At 38.7% G+C, this 16,705-nt stretch overlaps 1 protein-coding gene across 2 annotated transcripts; it reads left to right on the forward strand.

Moving 5' to 3' along the window:
• Positions 1 to 75: 75 nt before the first annotated feature.
• Positions 76 to 15,865, forward strand: UPF3B (UPF3B regulator of nonsense mediated mRNA decay). 2 transcript variants are annotated; one of them, XM_030849779.3, is made up of 11 exons: positions 76 to 343; positions 1,002 to 1,108; positions 1,283 to 1,389; positions 5,646 to 5,744; positions 7,045 to 7,155; positions 8,189 to 8,232; positions 8,700 to 8,882; positions 9,287 to 9,325; positions 11,178 to 11,338; positions 11,674 to 11,968; positions 14,862 to 15,865. In XM_030849779.3, the coding sequence occupies exons 1-11, from the start codon at positions 167 to 169 to the stop codon at positions 15,009 to 15,011; spliced, it is 1,473 nt and encodes a 490-aa protein (XP_030705639.1). In that variant the 5' UTR covers positions 76 to 166; the 3' UTR covers positions 15,012 to 15,865. The 2 variants fall into 2 exon arrangements, with proteins under 2 accessions (XP_030705639.1, XP_030705641.1); XM_030849781.3 differs by lacking the exon at positions 9,287 to 9,325 and having other exon boundaries at positions 78 to 343.
• Positions 15,866 to 16,705: the final 840 nt, after the last annotated feature.

Consider the following 16,705-nt stretch of genomic DNA (forward strand, 5'->3'; position numbering starts at 1 on the left):
GAAGCTAAGACCAGGCGTCCTGAAGTCTCGCGAGATCCTGGCGGGGCCCTAAAGAAAGCAGGATTCCGCTTAGAAGGCGGGGCGTCCGTTGGGGGCGGAGTTCTGTTCGGAGTGGGCCGGGAGTCGTTAGGTGCTGGCGTAGTGGCGTTTAGGCCGGGCCACCGCGATGAGGAGCGAAACCGTGGCCATGAAGGAGGAGAAGGAGCATAGGCCTAAGGAGAAGCGAGTAACCCTCTTGACTCCCCCGGGGGCCACAGGCAGCGTCTGTGGGCCTTCGGGGGACAGCATCAAAGCGGAAGATAAGCAGGATCGGAACAAGGAGAAGAAAGAGGCGTTGAGCAAGGTGACTGGCCGGCTGTCGGCCCAGGAGAGGGCGGGACCGTTCCGCCACCCGTGGAGGATGGTTGGGAAGGGGCAATAGTGAAGAGGCCATCAAGGATGGGAGTAGTTTGTGATAGGAAAATTAATAGAGGCTAGTTGAGGGAGTGGGTGGGTGGGGGATATTATGGTCTGGGGGCCAGATCGGGTGCATCCTTATTTGGGGAGCAATGAGGGAATTTGTGGTATTCCTTAGAATTTTGAATTCTTTATGCTGATTGAGTAAGGATTATATTTTAGGATGTGTTGGATGTGGTAGGGAAATATTAATAAATCAAGAATTCATGGCACCCACAAAAGACCAGGGTTGGTTTACTAATTTCTTACCACTGCTGAAAATGGGTGATAGAAAATGAGGCGAAGACCTAGTAAACTGTGGGGCTTCAGGTTAACAGAACCTGAGATTTTCCTTGCTCCAGGCAGTTCTCGTTTTTGAGAGTTGGTGGTTTTTTTTAACTACGTTACTATTATGTTTGACTAATCATTCTGAGCTTTCTGAACATTCTCTTGGGTTTTTATAAGTGATCTCATCTTTTAAAGGCCAACTTTCTTCAGGGACAGTGATTCAGGTTTGACAGAAAATTGCTTTGTACTAATTTTATTTTCCTTATTCATTTCTTAAGGTGGTAATACGGAGATTACCGCCCACTTTGACCAAGGAGCAGCTTCAGGAACATCTTCAGCCTATGCCTGAGCATGATTATTTTGAGTTTTTTTCTAATGATACTAGGTAAAATAAATAAATAAAAGAGGGAGGGGGTAAATGAAAAAGGTTTCTTCCATTCTTTTTAATCCTACTAATGTTTTCCATTTGATTTTTGAGCCTATCTTTTTAACATATGCATACTTGTAGTTCAGTCAGACACCTGCAAGCACATTGACATAATTGCTTTCCTCCCTGCAGCCTGTATCCTCATATGTATGCCAGAGCATACATCAACTTTAAAAACCAGGAGGACATTATTTTGTTCAGGGATCGTTTCGATGGTTATGTGTTCCTCGACAATAAAGGTAAGTCCTTTTAACTGAGGGGGGTGGTTTCTTTGTCATTTGTATGTTTAAGACAATGTGTGTATCACAGTGTTTTCTCGATGCCTTCATGGCGTTTCTAAAATCCTGGGTGATAAGATGAGCAACATTTAAAGAGTTTTACACATTTGATAAGCTTATGACAGCCTTATAAATAGATAATATGACTTTTTACAGTCCTCAGGTATTTGTATTAACCTATTATTTCTGTAGTTTGATCAACTGAATGAAATTGCCACAGTTTTCTCCTCCTGTGACTATTCTTTTGCCCGGTATTAGATGATCTGTTGTTTTGAGTATTTACTAGTTTCAACAGTGATACTGATAAATGACTCTTTAAACTTGTATGACAAATTTTAAATATTTACTTCTCATCTTGCTTCAAGGACTAACACTTATTTAAGTCAGATTCTTTATGTCAATAGTTGCCAGCTGGAGTACTGTTTAACATTCTAAGTTGTATATAATTAAAACATTGAACTTGATGATTTCCCACTTTGTATCCAGGAGTTTATAGGGAAGAAAAACTTCTGCCTTAACTCTCATTTTATTATCTGCTGCTTGCAACATTTAGTCAGAGAATGTCCACACTTCCATTTGCCACTTTTCTTTTGACTTTGCAATCATAGGTGAATGATGTGTCTTTTTGTTAGGTTATGTTTTTTCAGTATTAGTTCAAAGTTGGTAAAAAGGAAATCTTTGTCAGGAAATATGCCAGTAAAAGTTGAAGGATTGCTACTGTGTTTGTCCAGCTTTTATTAATCCCCTCAAACCGGCTACTTCTCCACTCCAAGTTTATTCCAGTAGATAGCAGTGATTTCCTGGAAATCTGAGTTGTGTTTAACTTTTTTCCTCTCTTTTTTATCCCTTACATTTAAACAAGTGATGGATTTTGTCAATTTACTGCTTTTTAATATCTTGTTCATCTAGACTTAGTAATACTTTCACACTTTATATCCTCATCACCAAATGCTTAGAAAACCAGTCTCTAACCTTATAGGATTTTCCATTTTTTTCCACTTTCTGTATAATTTAATAGTCTTATATTGCCATGAAATTAATCTTTTTGAAAATAGTGACTTAAGATAGCAGTTGTGAACAAAAGTCCAAATTCCTTAGTCTGGTAGTCAGCATCTTCCATAGTTTGGCCTCACTTCTGTTTTTTTCAGCCTGTCTTCCACAATTTCCTTTTGTTTCAGTCTGGTTTATCTGTTCCTTCTCAAATGTATCAGTTATTAAGGTAATAGGATTCTGCATTCACTAGGATTTCTAAAACCTTGTTTCCTGTGTGACTGCTTTGTGATGCCTAATGGTCAATTCTAGTAATTTATCCTGGCTTATGTTTACATGCCAAAGATCTAAGGATGGAATTTTTTTTTTTGCAGTACGCGGGCCTCTCACTGCTATGGCCTCTCCCGTTGCGGAGCACAGGCTCTGGACGCGCAGGCCCAGCGGCCATGGCTCACGGGCCCAGCCGCTCCCTGGCATGTGGGATCCTCCCAGACCGGGGCACGAACCCGCGTCCCCTGCATTGGCAGGCGGACTCCCAACCACTGCGCCACCAGGGAAGCCCAGGATGGAATTTTATACCTTGTATGACATTATTCTATAGCAGGGATCTGGTGTATTTTTCCAGTAGTCACTTGGGTTTTTTTTTTTTAATTGAGATATAACTCACATACCATAAAATTCGATGGTTTTTAGTATATTCACAAGTTTTGTAACCATTACCACTATGTAATTCCAGAATGTATACATCACTTCAAAAAGAATCCTGTATTCATTAGCAGTCATCTCCCATTCTCCTCTCCCGCTAGACCCTGGCAACCACTGATCTAACTATGGATTTCCTTATTCTGGACATTTCATATGAACTGAATCATACAATATGTGGCCTTTTGTGACTGCCTCTTTTACTTAGTATGTTTTCAAGGTTCATCCATGTCATAGTATGTATCATTACCTCGTTACTTTTTTTGGTTTTTTGCATTATTAAAAATTGTGGTAAAATGCACAAATAAAATTTACCATCTTAACCATTTTTAAATGTGCAGTTCAGTAGTGTTGAGTACATTCACGTTGTTCTGCAACCAATCTCTAGAACTTCTTCTTGTAAGGTTGAAACTCTACCTGTTAAACAACTCCCCATTTCTCCCTCTCCCAGCCTCTTGCAACTACATTCTACCTCCATGAACCACCCTTCTGTCTATGAAGTTGACCATTCTAGGTACCTCATATAAGTGGAATCATAGTATTTGACTTCTAGTGACTAGCTTATTTCACTTAGCATAATGTCCTCAAGGTTAATCCATGTTGTAGCATGTGTCAGAATCTCCTTTTCCATTGTATGTATATACTTCATTTTCTTTATCCATTCATCTGTTGAGGGACATTTGGCTATTGTGAATAATGCTGCTATGAATGTACAAGCATCTGTTCAAGTCTCTGCTTTCACTTCTTTTGAATACATACCCAAAAGTGGAATTGCGGGGTCATATGGTAATTCTATTTTTAATTTTTTTGAGGAACCACCATACCATTTTCCATAGTGGCTGCACCATTTTCTGTTCCCACCAGCAATGCATGAAGGTTCTAATTTCTCCATGTCCTTGCCAACATTTGCTATTTTCTGGGGTTTTTTTCCCCTTTAATAGTAATCATTCTGACAGGTATAAGATGGTATTTCATTGTGGTTTTGATTGGCATTTCCCTAATGATTAGTGAGGTAATAGTTTAATCTTTTCATATGCTTGAGCACATAGCATCTTTTCATTTGCTTATTGGCCATTTGTATACCATCTCTGGAGAAATGTCTGTTCGAGTCCTTTGAACATTTTTTAATCAGATTATTTGGGGTTTTTTTTGTTGAGTTGTAGGAGTTCTTTACGTATTCTGTATATTGACCCCTTATCAGATATATGATTTGCAAATATTTTCTCCAATTCTATAGGCTTCCTTTTCTCTCTGTTGATTATGTCCCTAGATGCACAGAAGTTCTTAATTTTTTTTTAATTTATTTATTTTATTTATTTTTATTTTTGGCTGCGTTGAGTCTTTGTTGCTGGGCACAGGCTTTCTCTAGTTGTGGCAAGTGGAGCTGCTCTTCATTGTGGTGCGCGGGCTTCTCATTGTGGTGGCTTCTCTTGTTGCGGAGCATGGGCTCTAGGCGCACGGGCTTCAGTAGTTGTGGCTCGCGGGCTCTAGAGCACAGGCTCAGGAGTTGTGGCACACAGGCTTAGTTGCTCCGCGGCATGTGGGATATTCCTGGACCAGGGCTCGAACCCGTGTCCCCTGCATTGGCAGGCGGATTCCCAACCACTGTGCCACCAGGGAAGCCCCATAAGTTCCTAATTTTGATGTAGCACAGTTTATCTATTTTTCACTTTTGTTGCCTGTGCTTTGGTGTCTCCTGGTGTATTTTTTAATAACAGCTTTACTGAGATATAATGCATATGCCATAAAATTCACCCTTTTAAAGTGTACTGTTCAGTGTTTTTTAGTATATTCACAGAGTTGTGCAGCTGTCGCCACAATCTAATTTTAGAACACATTTCTCTAAAGAGAAACCTCGTACCCATTAGCTGTTACTCCTTATCTCTAGACAAGCACTAACCTACTTTCTATCTCTGTAGCTTTACCTGTTCTAGAGATTTCTGGTGTATATTTTTGCACTTATAAAAAATCAATTTTATTAAGGTATAATTTACATATTAAAATGCATCCATTTTATGTGTGCATTTGGTGACTTTTGACATATTTATACCCCTGTATAATCAGTATTGTGATCTGGTTTTTTTGTTTGTTCGTTTGTTTGTTTTGGCCATGCTGCATGGCTTGCAGGATCTTAGTTCCCCCACTAGGGATTGAACCTAGGCCCCTGCAATGAAAGTGCCGAGTACTAACCACTGGACTGCCAGGGAATTCCCTCTGATGTATTTTTTAAATGAAAATTAGTTTGTAGATTTTTTTCTCCCACATATCACAATATCACACTTAGAAGTTGAATTTAAGTGAGTATTTTAATTCCCTCCCATATCTTTTCACTAAGTTATCAGTATGAACTGGGAGCTCCTTTGGCAACATGTTGATTTTAGTTGTGCCAATGTGATTTATGCCTGTTGGGAGACCTATTCAGACCACTGTCATCAAAGGAAGCCTAGAGAGTGGTGGGTTGAGTCTCTTGTATCCACTTTTGACCTTTTCTTTCTTACAACAAGTATGCTATTTTTTCTAAACAGGTCAGGAATATCCTGCCATAGTAGAATTTGCACCTTTTCAAAAAGCTGCAAAAAAGAAGACTAAGAAAAGAGATACTAAAGTTGGGACTATCGATGATGGTACAGTATAGCTCTAGTTATGTAATGCTAATGCCATGTTTTTTTTAATTTAATTTTTATTTTATATTGGAATATAGTTGATTTACAATGTTGTGTTAGTTTCAGGTGTACAGCAAAGTGATTCTGTTATACATATACATATATTTATTCTTTTTCAGGTTCTTTTCCCATATGGGTTATTACAGAATATTGAGTAGAGTTCCCTGTGTTGTATATATAGTAGGGCCATGGGTTTTTTAAAAATATTACCTTTGTGGGAATTAAGTGGACTCCAATCTTTTAAATTAAGAAAACATAGGAAATAAAGTTCATGAGAGATGTAATTCACTGATGAAAGCTTTGCTTGTTAGAATGGAGGTGGGTTTCCTCTAGTTTTCACTCTCTTTGGCTAATGGCTTTTCATCCCTTCACCATTAAGCAATATATTTTGACTGTTGAGTAGTAAATCACCTTAGGTATATTAGAAGACAATGGGAAAAAATCAGATGTTTCAAATTACAACTCCTTGAGGCCTCTTACCATTTTTATGATTATTTATTTGACTTTTGGTTTCCATTTTTATAAAGAGGAAGCGTTATCATTGAGAGCTGTGATGGAAAATTTTCTATACTTGAGTAACTTAATATAAAGTATCTGTAGTGGCCAGTCCTGTTTTCTAGGCTTTGAATATGCAGTTAACTGCACACATAGTAATTCCATTGAACTGAAATACTAGAACTAAAAAACTGAAATAATTGCCATTTACGGTAAACTGGATCCAGATTTTGAGATCTCTGTAATGTGGTTGTGTTGGCTAAGGACTTAGCTGCAATATTTTATATCAGATGGGCATTTTAGAATCAACTAGTTTGGTTTCCATTATTTATTACTATAATGGGTATTTTATAAGGAAAACACAGAAAAGACTCAACACACAGCTGCTTATTGATTATATCATAGATTCAGACCGTGAAGACTAGATCAAGTGACATGCTCCACAGTGCATGCTCCAGATACAACATAATGACTCAGATGTGTTACCCTTTCTGATGTCGGAGGCATCTAGGAAAGAATTCCAGAAGTTACTATCACCTCTAGTGCCACATCTAGGACATCTGCCCTCATTTATCTGTTTAGAACACCTGATTTTCATATGCTGAGTTTAATTAAAGTGAGGTGTACTGATGCAGAAACTGCTTACATGCTATAAATGATAGTCTCTGAAGGTCCCATAACTATGGCTTGCAGTTCTCCCATAGATAATATTTCCTATTTTGTTTAAAGTCTGCTATGTTTTCTATTTACTTAAACAATTATTTAGATCCAGAATATAGAAAATTTTTGGAAAGTTATGCTGCAGATAATGAGAAAATGACATCTACTCCAGAGACACTGCTAGAGGAAATAGAAGCAAAAAATAGAGAATTAATAGGTAAGTGGGCAAAAGGAATTAAGGGCAACAGCTTTTTCATCAGAAGACCTGTCAGACTCCCACTTCTGTCACTTGCTAGCTGTTTGACCATGGGAAAGGCACTAACTTCTTTAAGACTCTGTTTGTTCTACTATAAAGTGCAGATAATACCTGCCTCACAGGATTATGAGAATGCATTGATAAGATGGGAAAAATTCTGACTTATTTAGTGCCACACAAATGTAACAGAAGTATAAAAAGTTTGAAGACTCATATAGGACCTTAAGATGTTGGTAAGCCTTTGAAGATCAATTGGTGTTTTCTAGTAATAAGCTCATATTCCTAAAAAAAATTTTGACCTGAAAATGTCAAAAAATGAAGTTAGTTACTGCAAAATTGAAAACCACTTGAGAAATTCTAGCTTGGATATTGGTTTTAGTAGTAAGTTGTCACTACTATATCAGCTCTAAACATAAGCACAGCCTCTGACCCAGGATTTCCACTCCTAGGAATTTATGCTAGGAAGGAAGTATGCTTTGCAAAAAGCTAGCTACAAGGTTAGATAGCATTGTTCAGAATATTGAAGAATGAGTTAAATATTCTTCTAAAACTTGGTTTTTATTAATGGATGCATAATATAAGCCCATCTCCGATACTTTCCATAGAATAAATTCCCAGAAGTGGAATTATGGGGTCAAAAGTATTAGATATTTTTAGCCCCTTACCCCAGTTTCTTCCTGGTTGAGCAAATTTATACTCCCATCTGTAAAACAAGAGAATGTCCTTTGCACTTTATTCTCACTGACCGGGAATTGCTCTTTTTAATAATTGTTTTATTGTTTTAATTTGAATTTCTTAACTTTTAAAAAATTATTTTAAACCTTCAGAATCGAAATAGAATACTGTAAAACTTCTTTCCAATAATATAGTTGTGAACTTACTGTTTAAGGGGTATAGTTTTCCCACCTTGGGTGGTTGGCAGGGAATGTCAGAAAACAGAATCCTTTCTAGGGGTTGATTAAGTATTATTAATAATCTGTTTACATTTATGTAGCTAAAAAGACAACCCCACTTTTGAGCTTCCTGAAAAACAAGCAGGTAAACCTTTTGTTTTTATAGTTCTCTCAATACTTCTATTTCATTGGTTTGCATTCTGTGAATATAAGAGCATTGGGATCCTATAGGAGAGATAGCTGCTTCTTCTACCATTATTCTTTAAAGAGTTGGCTCATTGGCCTCACTCTCTGGCCTTCTTCTTCACTCTGGTTGTTGGACCAAAGATTCACTCTGCAAAACCAGGGAGTCCTTAGCTTGCTCCAGAGACACTCTCTTGATTTCCTGAAAGCCTCTGGATAATGTAGTAAGGCAGCATTGGGAGACTCTGATATTAGCAGGCCCTGGTCTTTATTCTCTCTCATATTTTGAATGGGGTGGTGAGGGGGTTAAGGAGATAGAAAATGGGAAGGAAAGATGATATAGTTAAGTGGGTGCCCACCGTACCTTCAAGACTAAGTTTTTGGTGGCAGTTATCTTGTTTGAAGGTTTGTGTTGATGTTTCTTTCTAGAGGATGAGAGAAGAAAAGAGAGAAGAAAGGAGGAGGCGAGAAATAGAAAGAAAAAGACAAAGAGAAGAAGAGAGGAGGAAGTGGAAAGAAGAAGAGAAACGAAAAAGGAAAGATATAGAAAAGCTAAAGAAGATAGACAGAGTTCCAGAAAGGGACAAATTAAAGGATGAACCAAAGATTAAGGTATGAAAATAACTTAAACTGACTGCATGTTGCTGAAATTTGCATGTACTGTATCTACTTCTTCAAATATGCATGCATCTTGTGTTGGTGTAAACAGTTTTTTTGGTTTTGTTTTTGTCTTTTTTGGGGGGGGGAGTGAATCAACAGAAGCCTTTCCTATAATAGTAATAGTATTATTCTTTTAATTTAAGATAATTTTAAAGATTAAGTAGTTTACATGGTATTCAGTGCAGATCTGTGTTATTTTTAATCATTGAAAATGTTCAATTTTGGATTATTATTTTCTCAATTCTTCATAAATAAGGGCTTAGGGCTGGCTGGCATGAATTACGGGTTTTATTCAGCTTTTCCTTCATTTTTGATACATGAAGTTGCCTCATCTGTTTGTTTTCCACTGTCCTCAGGTACACAGGTTTCTGTTACAAGCTGTGAATCAGAAAAATGTAAGGACCAAGTACATGATACAGAGCACCTAGTATCATGTCACACACACAGGTCTTAGTTAATAAGTCCTTTTGGTGGTGGTGGTAGTGTTACCTGTAGAAAACCCCTTCAGACTGACCTAAGTCTTCTTAAAAGCTGAGCCATTTTAAATTCCTACCTTAGAAGGAAGCTCAGATGACTTGCTGATGCTCTGCTGTGTACCCAGGAGCTTCAACAATATACAGCTAGAGGACAACCATGCCTAAAGAGCTCTTTCCCTTCTCTTCTTTTTATATGCCTCTCATAACTGGCTGCCTTGTGGGAGTACTAGGGATATACCCCCTGCATTATGTCCTTTCCCCTCTCACAGGATTCTCCACGTTACCTTCTTGCATCTACCTGGGAATCTGTGAGCAGCAGATTCTGATTAATATATTGCATGTAGGAAGAGGAAAACCTATAGAAAGATCCCAGCCTTGCTACTTCCCTTCTGAGGGCATGGCTTGGCAGCCCTTACTTCAGCGAACTTCCTGGGGAAGTACTTGTACATAGTACTTCAGAGAAAGTCAGAGAAAATCTCACCGAGGTGATGGCAGGGTCTCCTTTTACCTCCTCAAAATTCAGCCGTTCACGTGGCTAGGGTTCCCCTAGGCTCTCCAGGACTCATTATTGGTGATAAGGGGCTTGGCGGCAGGGTGGGGAGGTTCCCATCTTAATTCCTTCTAGCGATTTCTCTGTCCGCCATGCCACAAGTGACTTGACTTGCTATTTCTGTCAGCAAGGCAGAAGGTAGAGCCAGCCATGCTAGAGATATCCGTTAATGTTCTTATTAGAGTAATGAACATCTTGGCTTCTAACAAAGATGTTCATTAGAGAAATAAGAACACTTCCAGTGAAACCTGCACATGGTATCCTCACTTTACACTGGTGCCTTCTTAGTGTCCAGTTTGGACTCACCATTTGCAGTGGCTGTCTGTGTGCTGAAACACTTCATGCTTAAGTCTTGTGGTGCTTTGCCTCTTGCTTGGTGGCTTGTATGATGCCTTCACCCTGAGATGAAACTTTCTATGATGCCTTCACTCTGAGACTTGAAATTCTTCTATTTTGACTAAAAATCTCTCTGAATATCCAACACTTGAGGGTATTCTAGAGAGATTTATAGCAGTGGCATGAGAAAGAAATTTTTGTTAGCAATTTGGACTTTATAAACCACTTTTAGTTTAGAATTGCATTCTGTCATATATATGACATTGAGCAGAATTCCTATTCAGTACAGATGGAACTTCACAGTTCCATTGTATGAGGTATTTGGATTTTTAAATCAAATGCCAAATAATTTTTGCTTTTCATCTCTAATGATAATATGATTGTACCATCATAAGTATGTAACTACTCTCAGACTCAAGGCAAAATTATTCCTGCAATGGATCTCTCCTTTGGTGACCAAGGTATTTGTCATTATAATTACTACGTAAAAATAGTCCAGCAGTAATGATCTGCTTAGCATTTTAAATTCATACCATATTTTCCTATCAAGTTATGCCAACATGCTGGGCTACAGAAGGCATACTTGAAAGTGTACGTTGGTCTACTTAAAGGTTGACCCATTTAAGCCAAAGGAGTCTTGATCCTATTGCCACAAAGTGATTAAACCACTTCATTTGAGTGGATAACACTTTCACATTAATAGCGTCCTTTTAGCAAATTACTGCTCTCATGCACTAGTTGTTCACCTGAAAGTTTATGAGTACCTGTAGAGACGGGGGCCTTCTATAGCCTAAATTGAAAATATTTAGTATATTATTTTCTTTGGTAGAATCAGAAGACAATGTCCCACCCTTCAAAATAAACTTAAATTTGTTCTCTTTAAAGCTGCTCAAGAAGCCAGAAAAAGGCGATGAAAAAGAAGTGGACAAAAGAGAAAAGGTCAAGAAATTGGACAAAGAGAATCTGAGTGATGAAAGAGCCAGTGGGCAGAGTTGTCCATTGCCCAAACGTTCTGATGGTGAATTTAAAGATGAAAAGCCTAAGAGGTCGGTAGTTGAGGGCTCTTTGGTACATTTGTTTTTGGTATGTTTCTAGGTGCTAGTTTTACTGCTACTTTCTGGACCTGTACCTGAATCAAGATACTTGGTTTTACGAGGTGTAGGGGGATGAGGAGGACAGGTTTCAAATATTTTAGTATCTTAATCTGGGTGAATGACTTTGGGGTTTTTTTTTTACTGTTTTTCAAAATACTAGTAGTTTTTTTTTAATGCTGCTCCAAAAGTTCAACCTCATTGTAGTGGCCAAGTCAGGATCAGAATGTTCCTGCATTTGTGATTAGAAGAACTTTGAGGGTGCATACTCAGATTTGTTTCTCACGCAGACCTGAAGATGAGAGTGGCAGAGAATACAGGGAGAGGGAGCGGGATTATGAACGAGACCAAGAGCGCGCCCTGCGGGAAAGAGAGAGGCTGAAGCGGCAGGAGGAAGAGCGCCGCAGGCAGAAGGAGCGCTACGAGAAAGAGAAGGCTTTTAAAAGAAAGGAAGAAGAAATGAAAAAAGAGAAAGAAGCCCTTCGGGATAAAGGAAAGAAGCCTGAAAGTACAGAACCAGTAGGCAGCTCAGAAAAAACTGAAAAGAAAGAAGAAGTGGTTAAGAGAGATCGCATAAGAAACAAGGTGCTGCTTTTCGTTAAACTTATTTTCATGAGGATTTCTTTTTCTTTTCCTGCAAGTATAAAGGAAAGGGCTAGCTCGTTGTTCATTATAGAATTTTAGGGGAACTTTAACTATCTGCACCTTTTTTTCAGTCTTGGTGGGGTCCTTTTATTAACTTATTGTTAATAAGTTTGTGTATGTATTTCAAACACACACAAAAGTAGAGAGAACAGAGGAATAATGTGATGTACCCATCACCCAGCTTCAGCAATTATCACCTCATGGCCAATCTTCTTTCTACTCTAGCCTATCTTACTCCTACTGGATTATTTTCAAGCAAATCCTAGACAGATAATCTCTTCTTTAAATACGTCAATATTAAGAGTAAAGACTTTTTTTTTTGGCCACGCCCCGAGGTGGCATGCAGGATCTTAGTTCCCCAGCCAGAGATCGAACCCATACCCCCTGCAGTGGAAATGCAGAGTTTTAACCACTGGACTGCCAGGGAAGTCCCAAAGGCTTTTTTTCTTTTTCTTTTTTTTTTTTGTTTTTTTTTTCTGGTACACGGGCCTCTCACTGTTGTGGCCTCTCCTGTTGCGGAGTGCAGGCTCCGGACGTGCAGGCCCAGCGGCCATGGCTCACGGGCCCAGCCACTCCGCGGCATGTGGGATCTTCCCGAACTGGGGCACGAACCCGTGTCCCCTGCATCGGCAGGCGGACTCTCAACCACTGCACCACCAGGGAAGCCCAAGACTCTTTTTCTTAATAAAATAACCCTAATATCATTTTCACACCAGAAAAAAAAAAAAAAACTGACAATAACTCCTTAGCATCCTACCTACTCAGTGTTCAGATTTTCCCAATTGTCTCATTAACATCTTTTTTATAGGCTCTAAACAAGGTCCACAAACTGTATTTGCTTGAAATGTTCCCTTAAGTGTCTCTTAATCTAGACAATTCCTCCTCCTCTTGCTTTCCTACCATTTATTTGTTGCAGAATCCAGTTTGCCCTGTAGAGCTTCTAACAGTCCAGATTGGCTAATTACATCCCTGTGGTATCATTTAACATGTTCCTCTACCTTCTGTGTTTCCTTGAAAACCAGTAGTCATATCTAGAGCAGTGTCAGCAAATTTTTTCTGTCAAGGGCCAGATGGTAAATATTTCAGGCTTTGTGGGCCATGTGGTCTCTGTCACAACCGGTAAGCTTTGTAGGAAAGTAGGCATAGACAACATGTAAAAGAATAAGCCTGGCTGTGTGCCAATCAAACTTTATTCACAAAAACAGGTGGCCCCTCATCTAGAGGCCTGAATATATTCAGACTCAATTGTTGGCAAGAATACTTGATAGGTGGTGTTGTGCAGTTCCTACTGCATCATATCAGGAAGCATACAATGTCTGGGTATCCTTTTATTGTGACGTTAAGATTGACCAATAGTAATCGTATTATGGTTATGTGATAGGATGTCCTTGCTCTTAAGATACACAGGCTGAAATATTTAGCAATGAAGGGTCATGATGTCTGCACTTACTCTCAAATGGTTCTGCAAAAATATAATGTGTCTATATACGTGTATGCCTGCACACACTAGAGTCGGAAAAGGCACATGTGACAAAATGTTAACCATCGTGAATCTAGGAGAAAGGTATGAGGTATTTGTTGTACAAGTTTGGCAACATTTCTATAGATTAAAAATTTTTAAGATAAAAAGTTGGAAAAACAACTGATCAATTAGTTCAGGTATTATAAGCCTGATCCATATATTATAAAAATTTTTATCAGCTTTTCTCCTGATAATTTTGTTTAGATGCGTTATTTCATAAGGTGGAGGAAAGGCAAGAAAAGCATTTGATCCTTTCCCTTTATTTACAGTATTCAGAGTAATGAGTTGGTGTCCCAGCAACTTGTAGGGGCTATCCATGAGTTTTGTTCCGTTTAGTCTTTAAGAACTTGTGGATTTAGAAATATTTGGTGTACTCCAACTTGTTACTATCAGTTATTGTCCTTGTTGATGGATGTTTAAATTGTCCCATCTTTGCACAGTAGGAGCCCCATCATCTGTTTCTTTAAATGCTACGCAGCAGTCTCATTTGTTTTAACGTTTCATCTTGTTAAAATAGTGAAATATTTTGCTGGAATTATTCACTTGGGAATAATGCTTTAAGCCTAACTTTCATATGTCAGAGAGAAAGGGCAAGGAAGGCTCATGTCTTGTTTTATTGAATTTGAAAAAAGGCCTATACATGTAAGTTTTCCAGGGTCATACTGTCATAACCAAACACATTACTTGAACTGAGGGGTACCTGGTGACTTTATTGAGGATTATTTAGGAACCTGAGATCTAAAGTGCCACCTAGAGAGTCTCAAACTAGGCTATTACCTTGTTAAACCTGAATTAAGAGACAGTCATATTTGTGCTAAGTTACAAGGGTCTGAGCTCATAACTTCAGGGAGGTCTTCATTTAAGACTTTGCATTCTTTATTATTTTTGTTTTTACTCCTAAAATTTTCTCAGGTGGTGGTGCATTTTAAAGTGAATTTACTGATGGGGAAGAGAGCCAGTGGCCATGGTTTCTAAGGAAAAACTATTCAAGCTGATTCAGTTCATCTTGAGATGGTTGAGAAAATTAGGCAGTAGACTTATCAAAAATTTACTCTAGGCATATAAAATAATACGTATTTTTAACTGTTGCTTAAAAAGTGAAACGGTTGTTTTTCTTTGTAGATAGGGGAAAGGAAGCGGGCAGTTTGAAGCAAATTAACCATCGGCACTTACTGTCACGTACTGTGCCCTCACATTTTGGTCTTGTGTGGGTTCTTTTTGGTATATGTCAATATATAACTTATGACTCTGAAAATCCCCTGTAAATGCTTAGTAGCAATGTTGTAACATTAACATTTCATTTTACTTTAGGATCGCCCAGCAATGCAGCTTTACCAACCAGGAGCTCGAAGCCGAAATCGACTCTGTCCCCATGATGACAGCACCAAGTCTGGAGATTCAACCATAGAAAAAAAGCAGGAAAGTGGTATTAGCCATAGAAAAGAAGGAAGCGAGGAGTGATAGGTCCAAATGGCCTTAGGTGTCCTGACTGTCTAGGCAGCCAAAGAGCACGAATTAAGCAATCCAGAAGTGCCTTCAGGGCAAAGGAATAGAGAGAGAGAAAGGGGGTCGCTGTGCTGGTGGGGTACACTGCAGAGGAGTATGTTTTGCGTCAAAGCAGGAGCCCGATTGCAGGTTCAGATTGGAAGTACAATTTCATTTTTTATGCAGTTCATACAAATTAATTTTAAAGTGTCAGACAAAGCTGAGGGAGAGGACATACATTGCAGTTTGCAGGCAGGAGACGTCAAGAGAGGACTTAATTAGGTATGACACGAGAAGAAGATACGGGAACTGGCTCTAAAATCAAAAGGTTTTGTTAATCCTGGATTGAATTTTCTTAATTTCAGTGGAGCAGAGTCACTTTGAAGTCTTGTTCAGATCTAGTTATAGTCATTGTTGTTGATAACTGTTGACTTTGTGTAGTGTAGAAGCAACAAGCATGTAATTGTAATACAAGTACAGTGAAGGATATAACAGATTTTCGCTTCTGCAAAAATTTAAATAGTCATGTCTTGTCTATATCCTATGTCCTAAAGTTTTAGGATTAGTTTTAGTTTTTTGTTTGCTTACGTGAGCTTAGCATAAAAAAAAAACTTTTTTAACATCTCCTTTTGCCTTTAGCAATTTTTATATTACTAAAGCTTAACCCTTAGTTGGTGCTTGACAATCCAGTCTTTGTTTTATCTTAGGTCTGGAGCTGAGTGCCTACCGTCTCCAGGAAGGAAACTGCACCAATATTTGTTCCTGTTAAATAGCAACTTTTAATCTTAGTTTGTTTTGCGTCGATATCAATAAACATCAACATCACTCAAGTACGAAGCTAAGTGTTTATTAACTTTACAAAATAGCTGTTAGTTTTGAGAAATTAAGCTTTTGATACTTAATTAACCTTTTGGGAATTTTGAAAGTGGATGAATGATATTTGTTACTACCTTCACTAGCACTATGCCTATATTTTGCTCACCTAGAAGACCAAATCATTGTTCACCAGTCTTGTTCCATAAGAACCAAAACGTCTGGACAACATCCTTGAGCTGCTGCTTCATTTCCATCCTGCCATCTTCTCTAATGTGACATCAGTTTGCCTTTACTTTATAAGTCACTGCTTTATGTTTACTCAGCTTTTAGAAACCAGTAGCCCAAGAGGCAGGTAAAGAGGAAGAGCCATCGAAGGTGATTGAAAGAGAATGGTCCTCAACTGGGAGAGAGTACTGGCATAATGGAAGGGGTATTTTCAAGGAGGAGAATGGCTGGCAGTGTCCCATGCCACAGAGAGATTAAGAAAGATAAGAAATGTGCACTGTTCACTGGATTTGGCAGTATTGAGGCACGTGTGAACTGGTGAGGCAGAAACCATGTTACAGTGAGGGTGAGTGGCAGGTGGGAAATGGAGATGGGGGCAGTTGGATATACAGGTCTTGGAGCTCAGAGAAAAAATTTGGGCTAGAGATACAGGTTTGGAATTCATCTATTTTTAGGTGATCATTGAAGCCATGGGCCTGGATTTAATCACTTAGGGGGAGAGAGTAGAGAAAGAACAGAAACAGGCCTAAGGCCCAGCCTTAAAGAACTCTAAGGATACTGTACAGGTAAGGAAATGTATAAAGACAGAAAAGGAGTAGCCAGAGAGCAGGTGAAAAACCAGAAGACTG

The sequence above is a fragment of the Globicephala melas genome, chromosome X, assembly GCF_963455315.2.
Source record: "Globicephala melas chromosome X, mGloMel1.2, whole genome shotgun sequence".
In the NCBI taxonomy this organism is placed as follows: domain Eukaryota; kingdom Metazoa; phylum Chordata; class Mammalia; order Artiodactyla; family Delphinidae; genus Globicephala; species Globicephala melas.